The following is a 12251-nucleotide window of genomic DNA, read 5'->3' on the forward strand; positions in this document are numbered from 1 at the left end:
GTAGACTGTAGATATAGTACTGTAACATAATGTACTGTAGACTGTAGATATAGTACTGTAACATAATGTACTGTAACATAATGTACTATAGAGACAGTGTGGCTAACAGCTTAGTAGTAGAGTGGTAGAGGAGAGGGGAAATGTATTTGTATTGTGTTGGAAAGAGCATGACTTCACTCTATTCCTGGATAAATGTCATCTTGGGTAAATGTCATTTGCTTCCATAGCTACTTGGGTAGCAGAGAAAACAGATATTACAATGCAGTGACTGCCACTGATATTGTCCTCATAATCCATAACATTTAACAATTGAAAGTCCAATATTCGGGTCAAAAGGAGATTGTGTGCATGCCTTGTGCCATAACAAAGATGTTGTGTTACTGTAATGTTTACGATGTAACAGCATCAAAGCAATTTGTTCTATTAGGAAAGCCATTGAAAGACAGCTATTCTGCAATGTCGCTGTCATAATCAGACAGTTACTCAGTTCAGTAACAGATAGTACAACCAGTAACAGTTGATCATTAACATTCACTGTCTGTGAATCGTTGATGTTTCTCTGATGTTAACCCATCAGAGCTGTTTGAAACCACATGACTTATGAGAGTGGCGTGTGTTTTCAGGCCTCACCCCTCCCACCACCCCCCCTCACAAGCCTGTGGAGGATGAGCTGTTCAAGCCTGAGGGGAAAGGAGAGTCCCACCCGAAGGGTTCATGGCTCTCCCGGGCCAACTCCCGCAAGTTCCCCGAGCAGACCGAACTCTACGCTCAGCTCCGCAAGATGGGCCAGGCCAGCGATGCAGATCCCAACGTCCACCAGACGTTCGGAGACCACGACTACTGCCTGCTGAGCCTGGGGGAGCGTCGGAAGAGAACCGCCGCCATGCTGTCCCACTCTCTGTTCGGACGCTCTTCTTCTGAAGGGCCAGAGCCGAAGGGGGAAAAGGCGCTGGGGGGCGAGAGGCATGGACATCAGCGTGAAGACAAACTCTTCTCCAAGGTACCAGAGTACCTGAGTAACGGTACCAGGGCTGACAGCAAGGGGGACGGACAGAGGGCGACCGCGGCATCACCCCAATCAGAATCGCCCCATGCTATATCACCCCACAAGTCAGATGAAGAGGGGGAGCGCTCCTCCCTCTGCTCCCGCTCTCCCTCCCCCATCCTCCACTCCAGCTTCTGCCAGCCCCACTCCCCTAGCAGTAAGCCTGACATCAGGTGAGAATATAAGCCACAGATATAAGGATTTACATTAGTAAAATATGTCTAGTGAGATCTATCTCTCTTCAATATCAGATTTGCAACTTTTCTGCTTACACTAGTCTTGGATGTGGTGTGGCCCAAGTCACATTCCTGCCTCGTGTGTGTGTGTGTGTGTGTATCTATTAGCATACCGTAAATACCGTAGTATATAGACAAACCAAATAGGAATACCAATTCAAACTATACAGGAGCTTCTCATATCAACCATATTGCACATAGTGTTGCACACTTGATTAATGCAATGATTCACACATGTGAGGATATTTTAAGCCTTTAATTTTCAATTTGGCTTACAGTAAAAATGCTGTCTACTGGTATTAAGGTTATTCCTGCTAGGACATGTGGGACATGCATGTGGTAGCTATCTACCTCTGGGGGTAGTGTGGGAGACATCTCTTGCATCTGCTTTGCCTCAATATCAAATCATTTCTGGGTAACAATTAAGAGCCTTACTGTGATTATTTTCAATTAAAATTGTAAAAAAATAAACAAAAATAGCTTCTTAGCAAAGAACAATTTCTCAAGCAATAATTACTAGTAGTGGGGAGGGGGAAACTGAAACTGAAAGCGATCTGTTATTGGCAGATAGGTTTGGAACTCTGTTTCTTATTGGTCTATAAACTATTTTACCACCTGGTGATATCACCAGGCAGGCCAAAACTCCATCCCATTTCAGGCGGACTTTTCAAACAGCTCTTACTATTGTAAAGTGGCTGTTCCACTGGATGTCAGAAGGTGAATTCACCAATTTGTAAGTCGCTCTGGATAAGAGCGTCTGCTAAATGACTTAAATGTTAAAAAAAAAAAAAAATGTAAATGTACTCTAAAAGGGCATTATCACCCCTTTCACAGTATTATTCCAACCTCATAGTGTGGAAATATATATAAAACACAGGAAAATAAAGTGTTTGACTGCACTGGCCTTTAAAGAGAGATTTGAATCTAGATCAGACTCTTTACCTAGTTTGAGTCATCAAAATAGTGTCGTGTAAAGAGTCCCTGATCATTCTGATTAGCAGTCAGCCAGGAGTCCTGTGGCTCTTCTCATTGTTATGTGACTCAGGTTCTTCCATTCGCTCCTGTCTAATATCTCTGCCTTGTGTCTCTGCCTCCTCAGCTGCGAGAACTCTGAGACGTGCCACGGAGACAAGCAGGGGAACAAAATCTCCAAGTCTGGGATTCAAATTGACGAGGTAAGATCAGTTATTCCATTATGAGTTTTGACAAAGTCATACAACCCTGTTATGTACACTGAATAAACATGTAAATGCAACATGTAAAGTGTTGGTCCCATGTTTACATGAGCTGAAATAAAATATCTCAGAAATGTCCCATACACACAAAAAGCATATTTCTCTAAAATTTTGTGCTCAAATGTGTTTAAATCCCTGTTAGTGAGCATTTCTCCTTTTCCAAGATAATCTATATGTGGCATATCAAGAAGCTGATTAAACAGCATGATCATTGCACAGGTCTACCTTATTTTGGGGACAATAAAAGGCCACTCTAAAATGTGCACCCCAAGTTTTTGAACAGTAGTGTATGTGTGAAGTAGGCGTGCTTTGCCACTGCAGCAAGTGTCTTGTTCTGACGGTTACCATGGTGTCGTTGCCTAGGACAACTGCCAAGTGTTCTACATTCACAACCTGCCGAGCAGCGTCACACAAATTATGCTGCGCAAACGCTTCGAGGCCTTTGGCGACCCAGAGGACTGCAAAGTCATCACCAAAAATGAGTAGGTCCTTTTTATCTGCCTGTCTGCCTGGCCTGTCTGCCTATCTGTCTGCCTGGCCTGTCTGCCTATCTGCCTGCCTGGCCTGACTGCCTGAAACGCAACTTTCTGTCTTTGTGTGTGTGTGTGTGTCCATAGGGAGCGCTGTGGAGTCATCAAGTTTCGTCAAGCGCCCAGTGGCCAGCAGATCCAGAAGCCCAGACGAGAGCCGCTCTTCCAGAACAGAGGGGGTGGCATGCACAGGCTCAGCAGGAAGAGATACATTGATCTGGGTATGCAGAGATACAGTCACAACATGAATGTAAAATGTTAAGGAGTGTGAACTGTTGGCAGTGCTAAGATACTTCATGTGTCGTATCTTTTTTTCTCTCTGTAACATTGATGTAATGGAGTTGGATGTAGCCATGATGCCTGTTCTAACAGAGCTTTTTCTGTCCAGACGAAGCGGGACCAGGGCCGGTAAAGAGCAAGTATGACGCCCTGGACTTTGACACCCTGCTGAAGGAGGCCCAGAAGAGCCTGCATCGCTGACGGGGACTCGGCTGGCCTCGCCTTAGAACCCCCAGACTTGCCTCAGTACCTCAACCAAGGCACCTCGTCATGTTTACATTTTTAACATTGGAATAAGAAACGGACCTTGTCTCTTTTGACTGAGGATACTACCGAGGAAGCTAGCGGGGGTTGGAGGGATGGAGGGAAAAGCAACCAAACAACATAGAAACTCTCTGAACACAAAAGCTGCTTTCTGTCTGTGTTCATGACTTATTCGTGACTTGTTCTCGCACCATTGGGAGTGGGCGTGCAGGCGGGCGAGACCTTTGTAGCAAATGTTTCTCCCTCCGTTGGTCATTGTGGTGTGTGTGTCTGCGTGTGTGTCGTTTTTTTGTACCCCCTTGGTCACTACTGGTGCAACTGCAAGCTCGGCTGTATTGGCCGTTACGTCGTACAGTATATAACGAGCCTGCTCTATATTAGCAAACTTGTGGATGTTAAAACTATGTGTGTTATGACATAAAATACAATAGCAGAAAAATAATTTTAATAACTTAAGAGTTTACAAATCGAAAAGGAAAAGAAAAAAATCTTGTTTTATGTCATTTTAGTGCTTCCTTAATTTAATCTATGCACTCTTAACGAGGTAATAATGTTTCTTCTCTCGACTTGTTCCCCCTACTCTGCCAGCTTTACTCTGAAGGTTCCCACTGCTGAAGAGATAGACAACCTGCTAACATAGCGTTTTCCAAACTCGGTCCTGGGCCCCCCCTGGGTACACATCTAGTTTTTTGCCCCTAGCACTACACAGCTGATTCAAATAACCAACTCATCCTCAAGCTTTGATTATTTGAATTATCTGTGTAGTGCTAGAGCAAAACCCAAAACGTGCACCCAGGGTGGACCAGGATCGAGTTTGGGAAACGCTGTGCTAACACTAATCTAGGATGGCAGTCACTTCCTATCCTGCCAACACATAAATGGGGTTATGACAACCAATACTATTATGTCATGAAGTAAAGTTCAAGGCATATTTACCCTATGAAAACTCACTCACTCTCTGTTGGAACATGTGACTCAGTCAGTAAGTCGACTTATTCAAGCACAGAGTAGAATCAGACATTTACTACAAGTTCCAGATATACCCTAAACCTTAGTAATGGAATGTACACCTGAATGATCTGAATGTAGAGCCCCTGCCTGAATCCAAATGATTATTATTAGGATTATTGTTATTATATGAATCCAAGGCTCTGTATTCGTTAATAGAGCTCTAATGCAGCCTGTGTCTTTTGTGATGCAGCCAGCAGAGTAGCTGAGGGAGAGCGAGTCCGAGGCTCACCGTACAGGGGAACTACCTCTGTATCTGATGAAGGCAGAGGTAATACTACCATTAACACCTGAGAAAGATGGGTGGTGGGATATCAATCCTGTTGAAGTCTGTTGAAATTTCCCAGAGGTATGGATGGTACGACATCAGTCAAGCACGTCAACCCCATTTGCTTTCCTTCCCTCTCCTTCCCTCTCCTTCCCTCTCCTTCCCTCTTCCCTCTCCTTCTCTCTCCTTCCCACTTCCCTCTCCTTCCCACTTCCCTCTCCTTCCCTCTTCCCTCTCCTTCCCTCTTTCCTCTCCTTCCCTCTTCCCTCTCCTTCGCTCTCCTTCCCTCTCTTTCCCTCTCCTTCCCTCTTTCCCTCTCCTTCCCTCTCCTTCCCTCTTCCCTCTCCTTCCCTCTTCCCTCTCCTTCACTCTCCTTCCCTCTCTTTCCCTCTCCTTCCCTCTCTTTCCCTCTTCCCTCTACTTCCCTCTCTTTCCCTCTCTTTCCCTCTCCTTCCCTCTCTTTCCCTCTCCTTCCCCCTCTTTCCCTCTTCCCTCTACTTCCCTCTCCTTCCCTCTCTTTCCCTCTCTTTCCCTCTCCTTCCCTCTCTTTCCCTCTCCTACCCTCTCTTTCCCTATTCCCTCTCCTTCCCTCTTCCCTTTCCTTCCCTCTTCTTCTCGGGTTCTCTCTCCCACTTTTTACTCTCTATCTTCCTTCTACTCTGAAACACTTGTTTACTTCTCCCAAGCTCTCTGATAGGTGAAGGAGGTCAGCTTGGTTTCCCCGCTAAATCTCCCACCTCTCGCCTCGTGGCTAAAAACTCAAAATAGATTGTGTGTCAGTTTTTAGAGTCAGTCTCGACCGTGTATCCAGTGTGTATCTGAGTGAGTCTTCTGTCTGTGTCTCGTGTTTGGGTGAGCGCTGCCATAGCTGGGGATCCCAGGGGGACCCATGGCCCTCTGGTGTGCTGGGAGACTGAAAACCTCTTCTCTCCCCCTCTTTTTCTTGTTTTCTTAAAGGACCAGGTCCCCCTGTCCTCTGGTCCCTCAATACTGTGCAGCCTTTCTGTGTGTGGACATGGGGCCTCGTGCTGCCCCAGCCTTGGCAAACCCCCTTTCCTTTTTGTCTAAGGTTTTATCCCTGTCTCTACCCCACATTTAATCTCCTCCTCTTTACCACATGAAGCTGAATGTTTACATCACTGAATTCTCCTTCCACTTTATTAGAGCGCACACTAAGTACAAAGACGCCTTATATTAGAGAGTATCCTATCAGGATATGCCTTCTTGGCTTACCCTAGAAGGTGTACTGAATTTTTTTTTAAATGTCAATTTAGTGCTATACATACTGATTGAGAAATGAGTTGTCATCTGAAAAACCCCTTACTAATCAAAAGAAAAAAAGCTGAAAGAGTATTTGTGCTTAGTATGTATACTACTAAACAGTGAGAGAATGTGCAGGTTTACACAATACAATATATATGATATAATATGTGTATATATGATAGAATATGTGTATATATGATATGTGTATATAGCACTATGTCTAGTGTAAACATGAAATGTGTCGTTGTGTCTATACAGCGTGCATTATAAAGGTGGTGGGTCACGATCGCAAATCAGACTGGCAAGGATAAACTGTTTTAGGATGCAAGGTTGAACAATACAGGGAGTCATTTATGCTGAAATGACTTGCCTCAAGGCAAACACTGTTGTATAATGTTATCCCTTTAGATATGCTAAGGTTTGATTTTTTTTATCTTTTATGACAAAATATTTTTGATGATTTTTCTTTTTTTTAACGCAATTGAGATGCAATACATATATCGATGAGATTGGAAGGGGTTATTTCAGTGGTTGGTTGTTAAAATATGACAGGAATTGGAAGGGGTTATTTCAGTGGTTGGTTGTTCAAATATGTCAGGGATTGGAAGGGGATATTTCAGTGGTTGGTTGTTCAAATATGACAGGGATTGGAAGGGGATATTTCAGTGGTTGGTTGTTCAAATATGACAGGGGCAATCCTTGAAAACAGATCCTGTAAATTGACAAATAATAGCAATGTGGTCAGTAATGGTTTACATCCAAAAAGTAATGAATCAAAACATTAGAACATGAAAAAAGCCCCAAATAGTGAAATATCTGTTCACAACTTTTCATGAAGGGAGCTCTATCTATTACACATGTTGTTGGGACACAGGTCGTTCAACATGTTGAATTTCATTGGACACTTAATAATTGGTAACTTGTGAACATGTAAAACTCATTTTGGAGAGGGGGAAAGAAAGTCCATGTGCGTTTAATATTTTCGGAATACTTGATGCCAGCAGTGTGCTTCCATCAGAAGAACTGAATGACAGCAAACAGCCGATTCTCACGAAGAGAGCCTTAAAACAATAGGGAACAGCTAACTCTATCACTGTTATTACTGCTCTAGCTCCTTTCAAATCCAATGTGTTTTATTCCTTACTGAAGTAATTCAAACTTTTTTCAATACATACAGCCATATTATAAAAGATACAGTGCATTTGGAAAGTATTCAGACCCCTTCCCCTTTTCCACATTTTGTTACGTTACAGCCTTATTCCAAAATGGATTAAATACATAAAAAATCCTCACCAATCTACACACAATAGCCCATAATTAAAGCAAAAACAGATTTCTAGAATGTCAGAGTAAAAAACCAAGCCATGAGGTTGAACGAATTGTCCATAGAGCGCCTAGACAGGATTGTGTCGAAGCACAGATCTGGAAAAGGGTAGCAAACAATGTCTACAGCATTGAAGGTCCCCAAAAACACAGTGTCTTCCGTCATTCTTAAATGGAAGAAGTTGGGAACCCCCAAGACTCTTCCTACATCTGGCCGCTAGGTCAAACTGAGCAATCAGTGGAGAAGGGCCTTGTTCACGGAGGTGACCAAGAGCCCGATGGTTACTCTGACAGAGCTCCAGAGTTCCTCTGTGGAAATAGGAGAACTTTACAAAAGGACAACCATCTCTGCAGCACCGCACCAATCAGGCCTTTATGGTAGAGTGGCCAGGTGGAAGCCACTCCTCAGTAAAAGACATGACAGCCCGCTTGGAGTTTACCAAAAGGCACCAAAAGGACTCTCAGATCATGAGAAATAAGATTGTCTGGTCTGATGAAACCAAGATTGAACTCTTTGGCCTGAATGCCAAGCGTCACGTCTGGAGGAAACCTGGCACCATCCCTATGGTGAAGCATGGTGGTGGCAGCATTATGCTGTGGGGATGTTTTTCAACGGCATGGGCTGGGAGACTAGTTGAAGGAAATATGAACAGAGCAAAGTACAGAGAGATCCTTGATGAAAACCTGCTCCAGAGCTGGGGAAGAGGTTCACCTTCCAACAGGACAACAACACTAAGCACACAGCAAATACAATGCAGCAGTGGTTTCGGGACAAGTCTCTGAATGTCCTGAGCGGCCCAGCCAGAGCCCGGACTTGAACCCGATCAAACATCTCTGGAGAGACCTGAAAATAGCTGTGCAGCAACGCTCCCCATCCAACCTGACAGAGCTTGAGAGGATCTGCATAGAAGAATGGGAGAAACTCCCAAAATACAGGTGTGCCAAGCTTGTAGCGTCATACCCAAGAAGATTCAAGGCTGTAATCGCTGCCAAAAGGTGCTTCAACAAGGTGCTGATTAAAGGGTCTGAATACTTAGGTAAATGTAATATTATTTATTTATTTTTTAAATTGTGCTAAAATGTCCAACTGTTTTTGCTCTGTCATTATGGGTTATTGTAAGTAGATTGATGAGAAAGAAAATTATTGAATTCATTTTAGAATAAGGCTGTAACAGTTGTATACAGTTGAATACTTTCTGAATGTACTGTATATACATATGAATATATATTTGTGTTTGTGTAGATATTTAGATGATTATATACTTTCTTATTGAAAACTTTGATGTTGACCATTTTCCTCAGTGTTTCAGAGCACTTCGACACATTTCAACAACTAGCCTGCTATCCGTCTAGGATTTGTTAGATTGAGAGATGATCCAAATTGAACTCCTTCCAAAGGGAACCCTCATCAGAACAGAATGCAATACTTTCTTCCCAATCTTCATTTCAGAAAATAGCGAGAAATAAACTTGAGGCAAATTGACCTCTTCCTAGGTTTTGGCCTTTCTAGGGAGTTTTTCCGAGCCAACGTGCTTCAACACCTGCATTGCTTGCTGTTTGGGGTTTTAGGCTGAGTTTCTGTACAGCACTTTGAGATATCAGCTGATGTATGAAGGGCTATATAAATACATTTGATTTGATTTGAAATTTGATTTGATTGACCAAAAACTAAATTTGATGTTGGCTTGAAATTTAATTTGGAGTACCTCGTCAGGTTGATTTTCTAAATGTCATATGTCCAGCTACATGGCCCACACAAATACACAATATATACAAAAGTATGTGGACAATCCTTCAATTTAGTAGATTCGGCTATTTCAGCCGCACCCGTTGCTGACAGGTGTATCAAATCAAGCACACAGCCATGCGATCTCCATAGACAAACATTGGCAGTAGAAGGGCCTTACTGAAGAGCTCAGTTACTTTCAATGTGGCACCATCATAGGATGCCATCTTTCCAACCAGTCAGTTCGTCATATTCCTGCCCTGCTAGAGCTGCCCTGGTCAACTGTAAGTGCTGTTATTGTGAAGTGGAAACGTCTAGGACCAACAACGGCTCAGCCGCTAAGTGGTAGGCCACACAAGCTCACAGAACGTGACAGCCGAGTGCTGAAGTGCGTAGTGCGCAAAAATTGTCTGTCCTCGTTTGCTACACTCACTCCCAAGTTCTAAACCTTCTCTGGAAGCAACGTCAGCACAATAATAGCTGACTATTTGTCGGGAGCTTCATGAAATGGGTTTCCATGGCCGAGCAGCTGCACACAAGCCTAAGATACGCAATGCTAAGCGACGACGGACAAATCTGGGTTTGGCGGATACCAGGAGAACGCTACCTGCCCCAATGCATAGTACCAACTGTAAAGTTTGGTGGCGGAGGAATATTGGTCTGTGGCTGTTTTTCATGGTTCTAGCTAGAACCATTAGTTCCAGTGAAGGGAAAGCTTAACGCTACAGCATACAATGATATTATTGCCGATTTTGTGCTTCCAACCTTGTGGCAACAGTTTGGGGAAGGCCCTTTCCTGTTTCAGCATGACAATGCCCCACTGTTGAGATCAGTGTGGAGGAACTTTACTGGCTTGTACAGAGCCCTGACCTCAACCCCATCGAATACCTTTGGGATGATTTGGAACGCCGTATGCGAGCCCGGCCTAATCGCCAAACATCAGTACCCAACCTCACTAATGCTCTTGTGGCTGAATGGAAGCAAGTTCCAACATCTAGTGGAAAGCATTCCCAGAATAGTGGAGGCTGTAATAGCAGCAAATGGGGGACCAACTCCATATTAATACCCATGATTTTGGAATGAGATGTTCAATGAGTAGGTGTCCACATACTTTTGGTGATGTAGTGTACATATTTAAGTTTTGACATTTCATTTAATTGGAAAATATTGTATCTTTAAAATCCCCACCACGTTAATAAAACGCCCTATGGACAGAAAGTGCTTGCCATACTGGTCCTATATAGGCCATTGAATCACCACGGATCACTGTATTCTGGATGTAAATGATTGTGTCTGCACTACTACTAGTCGTGTGTATCAATGTTTTTTTGTATCTTAGGCAGACAGATGGGAACGTGATGTAAATGGTTACTTCGGGTGCTGCAAACTGTCACAATCTAGCTAGCTGTGTGTGGGTCTTTGGTGGAAGAAAAACAGACAGAAAAGGGCACACATGGTTTGTTTTGTGTTTTTATTTTTTATTTCTAGTTATTTTTGTTCTATTTACATCTAATGACTATAAAAATCATTTTTTAACTTAGTTTTTGGTATATGGTAAATACTAGTAAGATTTTATATTTTTACATATGTTTGTTGTACTTTGCGTTTATTCTTTTCTATTTATATGCCACTTAGTTTGGATGTCTTTTTCGGTTTTGTGTGAATTCCTATGTGTTGAGAATGTAGAGACAAAATGCATTTCAGTATTTTTGAATTGTTAAAATCTAGTTTCATAGATACATTTATCTATAGGGGAAATTATCTGATGTTATAAATTATATTTTAATTCATGTAAATAGACTATGGCTTCCTTTTAAACTGAATACATTTCTCTTCAGAGATTGTTTACATTATTAAACTGTAGAAATGTTCCTCATATACTGTAAAAAGTACATATTCATTGATTTGCCTCCCAAAAATAAAATCCTAATGAACAACGTCAAGTTTTGGACATGACATTACATGAGATGTGCATTCATTGATGTGTCAATGGTTGAGACGGTGTTCATGTAGTACATGGAGCGAAGGAGGTCTTAACAGGTCAACTTTCGCTGTGGCACTATGATGTGGTGTTACAGTACACCACAAGAATGAGACAACACACAACATCAGTAGTTCAACTAGTTTAATATCTTCATCTTTCTTTCTGTGGTGCATATTCAGAACGTATACATGCAGTGCCTGACTTTGTAGCAGGGCTCCATACTAGGCTGCACATTCTGACCTACAGTAGTCAGTAATGACAACACATGAAAGCAAGAAAAGGGTATTTCTCTATTGAAAGGCTTACACAGCAAAGCAATATCAACCTTTTCCCACTGCTTTTTACAAAGAGAAACATCACATCTGACGCAAGCATATTTGGTATGATTCTATAATTTGTTGTTTTGATGCAGTGGTTTGGGAGAGGGGGGGGGGGTCGCTTAGTATACAGTGTCTGTGTCCTCAGTTATCCTTGCTAAGGGGCCGTATCTAGCTAGCCTAGCGGACGGACACACTGACTGATTAGGACTGCCCCATTAATGGTGTCTCTTAAGGAGGCACTGGCCAATTTTCCACTCAGCCTGCCTGTGATTCATGTCAGTGTGACGCTCTCTAACTGGCTGTCTCTCATCCCCCTGCAGTCTCAGCCTCTATGCGGCTACGAGACAGTAGGAGCCTCACTGAGCACCACAGCCCTATAGGGCCAACCCTGACTGCAGCACTCTCCTATTGGTTAAACAGAGAGGCAGCCCGGTCAGTGCGGTGCTCAGCACATGCTCAGCACAGTGATCACCTATGTCACCTACTGTGTTGGGTAGTGGTGACGCACGGCTCTTCGCAACAGTAAAGGAAAGCCCGCCCCCTCTGATTCCATCTGCCAATCAGTTCTCATTCTCCGTGCTCAATTAGGTCGGGCATCTTTCTGTGTTTTGTAAGACTGTTATGTATGACCCCAGTGGGATAGTTATCACACACACCTTGTACACACACCGTAACACTCCCTACTCATGAGGGTGATGCTGATGCTGTGGACTTAATTCTGCAGTGAGGGAGCAATGCAGAGTACCAGTTTATTTACATAATTAATAACA

At 43.1% G+C, this 12251-nt stretch overlaps 1 protein-coding gene across 2 annotated transcripts in view; it reads left to right on the forward strand.

Moving 5' to 3' along the window:
- Positions 1–11116, forward strand: part of LOC135545701 (peroxisome proliferator-activated receptor gamma coactivator 1-beta-like) — a 115376-nt gene extending 104260 nt beyond the window's left edge. For both annotated transcript variants that reach the window (XM_064973502.1, XM_064973503.1), the window contains 5 exons: positions 624–1218; positions 2381–2456; positions 2880–2998; positions 3134–3267; positions 3435–11116. In XM_064973502.1, coding sequence (XP_064829574.1) covers positions 624–1218; positions 2381–2456; positions 2880–2998; positions 3134–3267; positions 3435–3526 — 1016 coding nt within the window. In that variant the 3' untranslated portion in view covers positions 3527–11116. The remainder of the gene's footprint in view (positions 1–623; positions 1219–2380; positions 2457–2879; positions 2999–3133; positions 3268–3434) is intronic.
- Positions 11117–12251: the final 1135 nt, after the last annotated feature.

Source organism: Oncorhynchus masou, chromosome 9 (assembly GCF_036934945.1).
Source record: "Oncorhynchus masou masou isolate Uvic2021 chromosome 9, UVic_Omas_1.1, whole genome shotgun sequence".
In the NCBI taxonomy this organism is placed as follows: Eukaryota; Metazoa; Chordata; class Actinopteri; order Salmoniformes; family Salmonidae; genus Oncorhynchus; species Oncorhynchus masou.